The 12,914-nt window shown below is 47.8% G+C and overlaps 4 protein-coding genes across 4 annotated transcripts; 2 read left to right on the top strand and 2 right to left on the bottom strand.

Moving 5' to 3' along the window:
* Positions 1-367: 367 nt before the first annotated feature.
* I302_103525 (uncharacterized protein) lies at positions 368-1,716 on the top strand (the record flags this gene model as incomplete). Its single annotated transcript, XM_019188892.1, has 3 exons — positions 368-502; positions 570-901; positions 993-1,716. The coding sequence occupies 3 exons, from the start codon at positions 368-370 to the stop codon at positions 1,714-1,716; spliced, it is 1,191 nt and encodes a 396-aa protein (XP_019048454.1).
* Positions 1,717-1,968: 252 nt separating this feature from the next.
* On the bottom strand, positions 1,969-5,243 carry I302_103524 (uncharacterized protein; the record flags this gene model as incomplete). Its single annotated transcript, XM_019188891.1, has 13 exons — positions 1,969-2,309; positions 2,393-2,477; positions 2,616-2,905; positions 2,992-3,052; positions 3,110-3,265; positions 3,338-3,490; positions 3,554-3,592; positions 3,679-4,133; positions 4,203-4,323; positions 4,406-4,498; positions 4,606-4,780; positions 4,881-4,974; positions 5,069-5,243. The coding sequence occupies 13 exons, from the start codon at positions 5,241-5,243 to the stop codon at positions 1,969-1,971; spliced, it is 2,238 nt and encodes a 745-aa protein (XP_019048453.1).
* Positions 5,244-5,577: 334 nt separating this feature from the next.
* On the top strand, positions 5,578-6,741 carry I302_103523 (uncharacterized protein; the record flags this gene model as incomplete). Its single annotated transcript, XM_065869683.1, has 4 exons — positions 5,578-5,880; positions 5,984-6,325; positions 6,386-6,437; positions 6,536-6,741. The coding sequence occupies 4 exons, from the start codon at positions 5,578-5,580 to the stop codon at positions 6,739-6,741; spliced, it is 903 nt and encodes a 300-aa protein (XP_065725755.1).
* A 304-nt stretch (positions 6,742-7,045) lies between these two features.
* Positions 7,046-10,932, bottom strand: I302_103522 (uncharacterized protein; the record flags this gene model as incomplete). Its single annotated transcript, XM_019188889.1, has 8 exons — positions 7,046-7,845; positions 7,932-9,461; positions 9,516-9,765; positions 9,820-9,899; positions 9,955-10,054; positions 10,106-10,188; positions 10,248-10,451; positions 10,521-10,932. 8 exons carry the CDS (start codon positions 10,930-10,932, stop codon positions 7,046-7,048), a joined length of 3,459 nt encoding a protein of 1,152 aa, XP_019048451.1.
* Between the last annotated feature and the right edge of the window lie 1,982 nt (positions 10,933-12,914).

Raw genomic sequence — 12,914 nt, 5'->3', positions numbered from 1 at the left:
GCTCAGGATATCGTGACCAGCTTACTTGTTGTCATTGGGTATGTAAGGATGATATGCTTTTCACCTATGGCAGAGAGAGAGGAGAATGATCCATAAATCACGGTTGATGGTACAGTGTCAAATGGATTTTTCCCGCATGGTTATATTGCATTGTCATTGTCATTGTCGTGTTTTGTGGCCCCGCACAGACCTATTTTCAAGTAAAAATCGAATGAAACAGGTCCGAGCTCAATTTGCTGTTGTTCGTTGCATCTTTCAATCTGTTCATCTCTCTGTACTCGCACTAACAATTCACATACAGCTATACCGAATAATATACAGCTACCAACATCGTCTGAGAGAGCTTGCCAGCGAACGATCAACCAAGATGCCTGCTGTATCCTCGATATCAGCATCAGCCAGCTCAAGCAGGATATCTTCTCCTGCTCCTTCTGGCTCTGGGTCCGCTTCTGGCTCAATTCAGCCGATCGACGCTTATCGTACAATATCAACCCAAGTCAAGGTAAGCCAGCTCAAACTATCCTGTGAAGATGACCATAAGCTAACATCATAAGGAAATGGGTGTTTAGAAACCCATCATCCCCCTACTCCCATCAACCGAAACTCCCAACCTCCCCTCTCTCCTATCCCTAGATCCTATAACATACTCCTCAAGAATATCAGGCAAAACCCTCCAAACTTCTGATCCCACCTCCACCTCTTCAGCAGTGCAGATATCAAGTAATAGTATATCCCCGTTGGTACAAGGTAAAAAGCGGAATAGGGGGTATCCCAGTGAATTGGAGAAAGTCAGGAATGAGCAGCAGCAGAGGGAGAATGGGATGAGGGAGCTGGGATTAAGTGGGATGAGGAAAATTAGGAGGAGGCTGGGTGGAGTTATGAGCAGGGGAATGAATATCTCGTTGGTCTCAACTCTCATGATTCTAGCGACATAAGTACTGTCTATGTCTATGAAGTAACCAAGACTGACTTCTAACTCTTTCGCTTGATAGATATACCTCCCTCATACCGCTCAATCACCTACACACAACCTACCTTCTCCAGCTTCTCTCCCTACCCCCTCTCGCCTCTCACACACCTGTCCCTACAACACCAACATCAAACCCCGATGTGATCCTATCCAAACTATCCAAAGCAGATTTCACAGGACTCCAAATCCACATCGTCTCTTCCAGGAATCCCTCCCTGGTAGGGCAAAGTGGTATAATAATAGAAGAAACAGCCTCGACATTCCGTATAGTCACTGTACAGAATAAAGTCAAGGTCATTCCCAAGGATGGGTGTCTATTCAGGATACATGTTCCTGCGTATTCACTTCCCCTTTCCACACATCCTACACCTAATGAAGGAGGTAGCTCGGTAGGAGATGAGGGTGAAAACAATCAGATTGATATAGAGGGATTCCTGAGGGTATGTCCAAGATTACAGATCGATCTACTAGGATCAAACTTCCTCAACAGATCGGGCGATAGGGCGGGCAAGAAGTTGAAACCCGGTCAAGGGAATGGAGGAGGGTCGGGCTGGGCTCATGAGTGGATAAAGGAGACGGACTGGGAGAAGACTTTTAGTACCTTAGCGGCTGAGTTGGGCGAGAATACGAGTGGTGGTCAGCAGACGAAGAAGAGTGCTGGTACCAAGGGAGGAGGGGAGAAGAAGAAGAGGAAGCGGAATAAGAGTAGGAGGAAAGATCCGCCTGCATTTGGGAATCTGGAGTAGAGATCTCACATCGTGTTGGATGATATGATGACTGTATCAAAATGATGATCTCCGCTCGATCAACTGTCAATTGCCAGGGATGACTCCCCCACAAAATAATCTACGTCTGTGAGGTGAAGTGTGCTACTCGAAGCGAAGAGAGCTGAGCAGTAGCTGTGGTGCATCGATATGTCCGTCGCAAGTACTCTCACTGCCAACTCATCAATCACTCTATATATCTATATTGTAAAACTGCACCCAAAACAACCAGTCCTACCTCCCCTCCACAACCTTCTCATCATCAACCCTCACTTCCTCCTCCCTCAACACCTTCTCAGTCTTCCTAACCTCCCGATCCCCATCTACAATCTTCTCTTTAATCACATCCTTTTCTTTCTCTACTTCCTCCACCTCTTCCTCCTGTCTCACTTCTTCCGTAACTCCTTTTCTCAAACCCTTCAAACTGCTCAAACCATACTCCCTCAAAACCTCATCAGAAGACACCGAAGGCGATTTAAACACTGGGTCGATACCTGATGAGCCGGATTTAGGGAATGCGATGACCTCTCGGATGGATTTGGTCTCGCATAGTATCGAGACTAGCCTGTCGAAGCCTATGGATGGAAGGGGAAGTAAGGTCAGCCCAGTCACATAGTATCAAATTCAACTAAAGGAAGGAAAAGGAATCGAGACGCACCTAAGGCGATACCTCCATGAGGGGGCGCACCGCACCGTAAGGCTTTGAGCAGGTGATCGAATCTTCCGAATTCCTCGTCGTCGAGCTGCGTGCGCAGGGATTCAACCAAGTCAGCGTTACACATTATACCATTGAGCGAGTGAAGGTGAGAGGAAGCAACCTTAGCACAAGCGAGATTCGGAGATTTGCAGGCAAGACCGCCCTATGATCTCGCTCTACTCACCTGCAGCACCTCCCTCATAACCCACTCCTGCAACTCCGCATCATGTATCCTAACACTCCCACCCCCAATCTCCTGACCATTTAACACGAGATCATAATGCTGACCTCTCACTCCATCCACTTTACCTTTCTTGAGATCTTCCAGGTCTTCCCACATTGGTGAAGTGAAGGGATGGTGGGTGGACGCGTATCGTCCTTTAGAGAGTTGCGCTTTGTCCTCGTCGGCTAGGGTGAAGAGGGGGAATTGGGTGATCCAGAGGAAATGAGGTTGGGTGGTGAGGGTCATGAGACCTATGGGCGATGGCGATATATGCATCAGCTAAGTTCGGATCCATTACCGGAACAGCTGAGTTAGATTGTCGTGAATGTGAGCGTACCCTTCGAAGCCAGTATCTCAGAAATCTGAACCCTAAGTCTCCCAAGATGTGTCCAACCGCCCTATACCCAATCATCCGTAAGCTATGTCTGGTCAAATTGTTCAAAGGACAAGCTCACCTCGGCGATCTTCTTCCTCCTAGATACCCAAACGACATCTCCAGGCTTGACACCTGCTGGAAGACTCTTATCCTGTTCCAAGCCTATCGGGGCAGTCAAAACAGATTCGTTCTGCCATGTGTATATATTTTGATCGGTGATTTTGATGTAATCGATCTGCACAAGTCAAGAGTATATCAGCCATCAGCTATTCATCCCTTCAGGTATGAGGAAGAAGGGTCAACGTACAGACTGGCTGCTCCTCGCCAAAGATGGGATGTCCAGCCCTTCTGCCTGGTGAGCTGGAACAATCATGAATTCCACTGTGGATGGTGATTGGTCGAGCAGGATTTTGTCGAGGGAAGCGTCTGAAAGAGTAGGATAGTAACCTATAGGTAGAGTCTATTTGTGGGATATCAGTCGTAAAGTAACAGTAGCATAATGAATTTGGGAGAGAGCACTCACATACATCTCAAACCTCGTATCAGGCTTATCCGACCCGTACTATCAACATCCGTCGATCAGCTTTCAGCCTTATACAACCTTCGCCCCTACCGACCTCAACCCAGTCGAGATGATGGACAACTCACAACATCCATAGCAACATCATAAGGCATGACCCTAAACCACCCCTCCAGTTCCACCCCTTTAACATCCTTCCAAATCTTCTTAACCAACCCCTCAATGATCTCTCTGATCTGAGATCCGCCAATCGCCCAAGTCGACCTCATACCCGCCGACCCATCCTTGGCAGCGGCAGCATTGGGCGCAGACCCATCTACAAAGGCCATCTCGAGATCTATCTGGGTGAATTCTGGTTGACGATCTTTCCGACCATCCTCGTCTCTGAAGCATTTGGCAATCTGGTAGTACCTCGGTATGGCCCCTGAAGAGATTAAGAGTTGTTTGGGCTGTTGGGGCGACTGGGGGAGGGCGTAGAATCGGGGTGAACCGTCTGGGGAGGGGGTTCGAGTGGGGACGAGGAATTCTCGGGCTCCTTCTGGTGAGGAATTTAGGAGGACGGGCGTTTCCACTTCGGTGAAGCCTAGTGATAAAGGATGTATTAGTGAGGCCCCAGTTGAAAGGGGAGTTTTGTAATGAATGCTCGGCTTACCATTATCATACAGATAGTTCCTCACTATATGAGCGACCTTACTCCTCGTTTTGAGGTTGTCCGCGAGCTCGGCTCGGCGGAGATCCAAGTAACGATGTTGATTTCGGAGATCTTCATTGGCCTTTGCAAATCGAAAATGTCAGCTTGATTATTTGCGCTCTCACCGAGAGGCTGAGACAAGCTATGAGGGTCATGACACTCACGACCTCTGGCCTGTTGGGATAGAAAGGTAATTGAGCATCGGCGGGGTTAAGCAAAGTAATCTTCGATAAATCAATCTCCACTTCGTCAACTGGCTATAAGAAAATGGCATAATACGTTTAGCAGAGTCCTTGCATTGGTTTTAGGCGATGTTCATCTTGATATCTTGGAGTAAATACGTCAATAACGAGACCTTACTTACCGAGCTTGCACCTTTAGCCTTCTGCTTCCTCCCCTTCACAACACCTTCAGCTAACACCACACTCTCCAAAGGCCAATTCATCAGGTCCTGTGAGCTATCCTTCTCTCGAGAGACGAGCTGGACGGAGGAAGAAGATGAGCGGAGAGTGAAGAAATGGAGGTTCTCTGATGCTCGTCTGCGGTACACATAGAATTGAAATTAGCGTGTCGAGTATAACTTTGCTGAACAAATCGGTGTGATTCCAGATCGAGAGGTGCAAAAGAGGCAATGCTCACCTCTGAGAGAATAACCATCCTGCAATGACGACCTTTTGACCTTCCAGAGCGGGCGAGAGATCTTGTATGTCGTGAGTAGTCCTTGCTCGTGGCCCTGATTAGTATAAGATAATGATAAGCATGAGGGCTTGTCTTGGTCTGTTGCAGGATGCAGGATGGGTGATCTCTGCGAACAAGTCTTGACATACCATGATGAGCCTTTGGGCCAGGTTTAGGTACATAAGGCTTAATATCCCTCGGAGTGACTGTTGAATTCGCTCGACTGATTATCCTTGATCCTACCGTTGGGATCACTCGAGGCGATACTGAGCATTTCGGACATGCTCGTAGATTTCGTATTGCCCTTGAGCGTATCAACGACATCTGGTAGAGGTGACCTTCTTTTAGCTTGAGGAGATAGCAAAGATAGATAGATAAACAAAAACAAATAATTCGAAATCTTCGAGTGAAAGTGATTTCCCAACTTTTTCTCGGTTAACTCGACTGGTCCGAGCGAAATCATATCGTCTTCCGATCTATTCCTCTTCCTCAACCATCCATCTCTACTCTCATCTTTCATCTTTCACTCAAAGAAAAGGAGCTCTCAATCCAATCTCAGCAGGGAATCATCCCGACTAGGAAGATCGCGCTACACTTGGCACTACAATCAATTTTATCAAAGAATCCTCACCGTACCCAACTAACAGCAAACAGCAACATGGCACTCCGCTCACAGATCCTCACCTCCTCTCTCCCCCTCCTCCCTACCCACTCCTTCACTCGCCCAACCCTCATCCAAGCCCTACGCACGATCAAACCAGAACTGCCCAACCCCGAGTCAGTAGTTGATACATTATTCGGACCGGGATCTGTAGGGGCGTCTAAAGCATTAGTGGAGAGATGGGAAGAAGAGGGATTGAAAGCTATGAGCGGTCCAGGGGAGGGTAAAAAAGAGAATTTGGGGGAGGTGTTGAGGAGGAGGATAGAGTATAGCGCGAGGGTGGGGGAACATCTTGTTGAGGCGAGTCTCTGATTATGTCTCTCTCCACGATGTCACAATCTCCGATCCAAAACATTACTTCCATACTCTCTTCATCAGAAAATATTAACAAACGATACAACAGGCCTACGCGAACCTCTCCACCCCCTCTTCAACACCCTCCATCCCCCTTCCATCCCTCCCCATCCTCCGCGCCCTCCTCTCATCTATCAAGCTCCCCCCATCCTACATACCTCCCTCGTCCCCACTCCACCCTGCTCCAACATCTAACCAAAGTGCATCCTCGATCCTGGACCAGATATCAAATATGACTGGCCACAGGCTGCCCCTCCTATCTATCGACCCCCTCGGTCCGATGGGCTACGCATGGCGAATAGCCGACGAGGCGCTGTACCTGTCCGAGACGAGGGGGAAGAAGCCCGGAGCGGTAAGGAGGGGATATTGGAATGAACCTACTGGTCCTGGGGTGAGTTCGTAACTCTTTATATTGGACACAGTCTGTGTTAATCATGTAACAATGCCATAGCCCGAATGGTATACCAAACGAATAGGTCTTTCTCTAGTCTACCTCTCATCAGGTAAGTCTTCCTTCCATCCATCCCATCACCCATCCCCCATCTTATCAATTCTCCCAAGTCTTCCCAATGGAATGCTAATAAAATTCCCAAACGAGCAGAATCCCCCCTCCTCCAACCCAACTCTTCCTCACCTATAAACACCCACTTACCCCAAGCCCTCAAATCCCTTGAAGGCAACTTGAATCGATATCACTCCATAATATCAAGCTTGGAAAATACCGAATCGAACCTTGGCGATACGGCTGGTTTTGTCGATTTCGTGGCTAGGTCCATTGGGGGTATAGCAAGGAGTAGGTATATGTAGTTTCACTTGTATGTGTATATATATTTCGGATCTCCCTCTAGGAGACTAGTCCGACAGTGTGATACTACATAAGGCCAACAGATAGCATCTTCACTACACATGTCTCAAGGTAGAATACCTGGTGCAAACTATCGCTCTATCATACTCATATTCATCTTTTGTATCCTATTTGCTTATATACTGTATAGTACACCCATATATCCCGAAACTGAAACTGAAACACTTCCATCTAATCTCTTTATTGATACTAGATATAAATGATATAAATGATAATTTCCTATCTATCTACATTTACATATATACCTTATTCTTCTTCTCCATTCTTTTCCTTCACCTTGTCCTCCGATGATAAAGCCGATTCCCCCAATTCACCCTCCTCTTTCTCCTGAGTCTCACCATCCTTGTCCATCTCACCCCTAGTCACTCCATTCTCATCAACAATCAGAGGTCCAGGTGCAGGTGCAGGCTCCTCCATCACCACGTCCGCATCGACGTTTTCCCCATTCTCGTTCTTCCCTCCCTCCTCCATGATCTCCTTAGCCCTGGAAAGAGGCGAAGGTAAAGGTGGGGTGGGTGGTCTCGAGCTCTCCGTCTCTTTCTCATCTACTTCGATCTCTCCATTCTCCTTTTCAGGTTCCTCCTCAACGACGGTTTCGGACGGGCCGGCACTCAAGACTTCAGTGGACTTTTCCACCTCTTTTGCAGGAGAGGGTTCGTTCTTGGGTTCGGCTTCGGATTCCTCCTCTACGGCCTTCTTAGGTTCCACGTTGAGATTCATCTTCTCCTTCTCCTCTGCAGGTGTAGATCGAGGTAAGGGCGAGCCGATAGAAGGTGTATTTAACACTTCGATGATGGTTCGTCTACTTGATGCTGGGGCAGGCGGTGAGATGGATTTATCGCCTTTGGGCTTCTTAGAGATGGTGGCGGGGGATGAAGTGGGTGAAGGAGGATCGAGTCGTTTTGAACCTAATGTAGAAGGCGCTGCTGGACTGGGCCGTCCTGTTTGGGAGGTTGGTGATCCATTTCGACCAGTACTATCTGTACTTGCGGGTGGTCGATCTCCATGTAGGGTCATCAAAGCATCGGCAGCACCTTCATCGTAGTCTATCAGAAGTCGAAACATCAGTAACCACAATCTTATATCCCTCATCGTGGGCTTTTAGTGCGAACTGGAAAGCGGCGGGGCTCACCTTCATCAACTGTCCTGGATGGAACAGGCTTCTGAGGAGTCTGTTGGGGTGTACTCCTAACAGACGCAGAAGGACTACTAGCATTCGTAGGTCTAGGTGAAACACCTCTCGTATCCTCATCCAAATTCGCCTTAAGCCCACCTTTAGACTTATCCTTCTTTGCGCTATCTCCGCTACCCCTCTTGCTAGGAGGTTTATCATCTTTAGATCGTTTGGCACTGCCAGTCTTTTCGTCCCCATGTCTTCGCTTAGATCCAGCTTTACTACCAGTTGAAGGAGCAGGACTGGGTACTCTGATTTCTTCTGCTCGTAGATCCCGAGTGACCGATCCATGTCTGATCGAACCGTTGATCTCTCTTTCTCGCTCTTCGAATCTTCTTCCCTCATCCCGACGTCGAACTTCCTCTGCTTCTCGCTTGGGGTCATATCGAGGATCGGATCCTGATGGGTATGATCCTCGGTGTTCATATGGATATCCAGGTGGGTAAGGCGATTCACGAGCATAGTCATTACCTCTGAAATCTGGTGGGATCCTTGGGGATGGTTGTCTTCGAGGATCGATGTGGGGATGAGGTGCTCGATCTTGCATTCTGGGTGAAGGTCCTCTAACATCGATTGGACCACCGGGAGGTAATCTTGATCTGTCCCTGCTTCTCTCCCATTCCTCTCGCTCTCGGTCTCGGGCGAAATTAGGAGGATAGCCTGCATGATTGGGCGGACCATTACCGAAGGGATCTCGTCGACCAGGAGAAGGGGGAGTCTCGATGTGTCGACCAGCCATGTCGTATCTACCTCCACCGTTAAATTGAGGTCCACCACGAGGAGGTTCACCTCTTTCCCTTGGCCCATCGGGTCGTTCCGTTTCCATGGGTGCTAATGGTGCATGTCTTGACATTGATCCTCGACTTTCGTCAACAAGAGCGAGAGGTGGAGGGACTGGTCCGCCTCGGAATGGACCAGGTGACTGTGGTCGACCGAATTCGCTGCCAGGAGGTGGAGGAGGTAAGTCTCGTCCAGCAGCAGGCATTTCACCCGGTGGAAGCTGTCCAGGGTGGCCGTGAGGTGATTCGCCGGGCGAAGTGCCAGGAGGATGTTGACCGGTCGGTGTAGCACTGTATTGAGATGGGTGGACATCGACTGGACCAGGAGCAGGGGGAAGAGGAGCATTGCCGTGAGTCTGAAGGATGCTGAGTCGCTGCTTGATGGTGGTGTTGGAGGGATCAAGCTCAGCAGCTCGGGAGTAAGCGTCGATAGCATCGGTTATTTGGTTGTTGCAGGATTCGTAGAGACTTCCCAAATTATACCATACTTCGCTGATGTAAGGGTTCAGTCGGATAGCTCGAGAGTAAGCGTCGAGGGCATCTCGATATTGATTTATCTGATAGTACAGAACACCGATAGAGCACCAGAAAGTAGGGTTTCGACCATCTCGGTAAACAGCCTGCTGATAAGCTTCGTATGCCTTGTTGTATCGTTGACCAGCCATGAACGCTCGACCAAGGAGATACCAACTCTGGGCATCGGTGCCATCTAAGCACAAGAATTAGCATGAGATTTCTGTGGACCGAATTTGCCAGTACTTACCAGTCTCAAGACTCTTGGTGAGGAATTGAACAGCCTTATCCTGATCGGCGAAAGGAGCTCCAGGTTGGTGGTGAAGCCATCCAAGTTGTTGCAAAACTTTAGCATGATCGGGTTGATGGCTCAATACCCGCATGTAAGCATCTCGAGCAGCCTCGTAGTCTCTATCTTGCTCGTAGACATGACCAAGCTGGAACCAGATATCCCATGAGGTGAGAGGTCGAGGTGGGTTGTTGAGGATGTATCGGAAGCACTATACAACGAATGTTAGCTCGTACGCATTGAAGAAAATCTAAACATAGCTCACGTCCAAGGAGTTCTGGAACTTGCGTTGATGCTTGTATATAATACCTAATCGGAAATAGATTTCATTCGCTTTTTCGAAATCTGTATATATGGTCAGCATACTGCCTTCGGACTCATACACAATATATCAACTCACTTGGATCCATCTTCAGCACACTTGAGAACGCTTCTTCAGCATGTTCAAACGAACCATATCGGTCGTATAAGATACCGATACCGTACCATAATTTAGGTTCCTACGAAGTGTGTCAGTCACTGATCTGCTGAATGAGCAACCTGCAACTCACTTTAGGGTTAGGCAGATGATACAAAGCCTGTTGGTAGGCAGTGTATGCTTTGGGCAAATCGTCTTTCATCAACAAGCAGTGACCTATATAGCCAAATCCTGCATAAGCTCAGGTTCTCTGGATCTTGTACCCTTCAACTTACCCATCGATCCCCAGACTTCTCCGTTCTCCTGGTTGATGTTTAAAATCCTCTGAAAGTATTCTATGGCTTTATCGAAATTATCTCTACTTCTTGCGATGGAGGCAACTGCGTTCAAACCCAGTACTGAAGCAGGATTGTGTCTTAACGCGTTCTCGAAAGCCGTCAAAGCTCTGTCGGGGTTATTCATCCCTTCCGCAACAGCACCTATGGAGATGCATAGAATCAGTGACTGCACAGTAGAACCCCAACAAGGGAGGATGAAGGCAAACTTACCAATCAACATCCAGGTGTTCTCATTAGCATTAGCCAGCTGAGCCAACAGATTATCCATCTTCTCCTTCGCTGCTCTGGCTGCAGGACTGATCGGACCCGGTATACCAGCAGGATGACCATGACCATTAGCCATAGCCACTACAGGCGGTGGTCCAACTGCTTCGGGCGGAGGTCCAGCCATCGTCATGGGAGGAGGATGAGGTGGACCACCAACAACTACCGAAGCAGTCGGGGGAGGACCGTTGGAGACGTGTCTTGAGGAATGATGGTGGTGGTGTCCTGTTTGGGGATAGGGGGAATGCGATGAAGAAGGTGGGTAGCCCGATGGAGGACCATGGGAGGGGTAGGCGTGAGAGGAGTGGGAATGATGGTGGTGGTGATGCGATGAATGTGACATCCTTGCGTCAGGCATGTTTGGGCGGACTATCGGTCGATTAACGAGTGGTCGCATAGCAGATGATCAAGGTATCGTTAGTGAATTGATCGTCAAACAAATCAACATATGTAAATCAATTATATCAAGAAAGAAGATATCAGTGGCAAGAAGAGAGAAACAGGTAGACACGACCATGTTACACGCTGATCAATCATGTTGTGATCCGAGTCAAGATCTGATCCAGAAATGCGTCTTCCACCTTCTTCGAATACAACATCCTTTCTTTCGGATGGTTCTTGGCTATCTTCGCGAAGGTGCGATATCGTCATGATAGAGCCCGATGATACCAGTACGAGTCAAATCGACGAGGCGATGAAGCTCCGATAGAAATGTGAAATCGCGAAAAGAGTGAAGGGAGGAGGAGGAAGACGAGATGATGGATGTATGGGAAGACAGATGAAATGTGATAAAGGAGGAAGACAAGAAAAGAGGAGACAAAGGAAATGATGTACTGTTACTCACGTGTGGTTTATACGATGGAGAGTATCTTCTAGCCAGGATACTGTTCTTTATCACTTTTCAGTCCTCTTCACTCTCTGTTGAATCTAGATCGATTGTAGTGAAGAGAAGAAAAGAAAGAGAAGGAAGGAAGGAAGGAAGCGATGTATTGTTCTTCCTCGATGTCTGAGCGTGGCTATGGTGTGAATAGAGTGGGAGAGCAAACAGGGTGGGGATGATGAGATGATGGGATACTGTTGAATTAAACTAGTTTGGTGACCCCTTTCCCTTTTATAGTCCCTTTATCAATGCGTCGTCTTGTTAGTTCGCTTGGACGTTTTTGATCGGTGATGGGTGATGATGGTTGATGATGAGTGAGTGATGATGATCTTGATCGTACTCCCTTTCCCCTAAGTTATTTGATAGTAGATGTGTTGATGGGTTGATGGGCTGATGAGTACGCTAGGATCTCCTCCAAAGGAAAGGTACCGAATCAGGCTAATTATCAAAAGGCTAGTACAGTCTTTGATGGGAAATAGAGTCTAGATGACACAGTTTTGCTTCGTGATTCTTAGTTTTTGATTGATGGGATGGGCGCATACACGTCACTCCTTCTTTCTCAATCTGATCGAGGCTGTGGGATTAGCGTGAGTCGTGGTCCAAGCGTGACAATTAATGTTGACGGCGTGATTGTCGGGAGAGAGATTGTGTTTGTGTGTTGTCTTTATGGTCAAAGCGTCGAGATGGGTAGTTCGGTTCGGTCATAGTGGTGGATTCGGACAATATGGTTATATGGGAAAAGGATTGGCGGATCATGTGGAGGATATGATTGATTGATTGATGATGAACGATGGGCACACACAGACGTTAGCAATGTGTTGTATGTGCATGGATGGATGTGACTACGTTTCAGATTACCCCACCCCACCATCCCCAACAAAAATACCAAAAGACCAACTCACGATAGATGATCTTTGTAATATATACCTTGGAATACCGATGTAGTTGAGAGCAACCCAGTGGACGACCAGAGTGTTCAAGTGAGAGAGAATGCTTGACAGGTCGATCCCAAATTACAAGATGTCCGCACGAGAACGAGATCTGATGTCCAATGATTCCACGCGTTTCCACTAACGTAACGCAGGTATAGGTATATTTTGATGAGATGCGATAGAGACAACCTTGATGTTGGTGTCCAAGTCGAAGACAGAGAGCAGGCCGAACGTGAAGATGATGATGATGATGATGGCGGCAAAGAGAAAGACAAAACGATGATGAGATGAGAAGATGAAGGAAGTTTAAGGGATAAGATTGGGGAATGGGGTGGTGGTTAGTGGTTAGTGGTTAGTGGTCTATTGGGAAACGTCGAATCGTCTGGTCTGTCTGTTTCGAGTACGGCAGTATTGCACTAGCTTACAGCTTGTGTCGCTTTAAGGGTAAGGGTAATTTAGTCTTTTTCCCTTCGACCACTTCGTCCTTAGGGTAGAACAAGAAAAAAAAAACATGGTTGTGGGAGCAGA

Source organism: Kwoniella bestiolae, chromosome 2 (assembly GCF_000512585.2).
Source record: "Kwoniella bestiolae CBS 10118 chromosome 2, complete sequence".
Lineage (NCBI taxonomy): Eukaryota > Fungi > Basidiomycota > Tremellomycetes > Tremellales > Cryptococcaceae > Kwoniella > Kwoniella bestiolae.
Note: the sequence above shows the minus strand (reverse complement) of the source record. Positions and strands in the feature narration are given on the sequence as shown.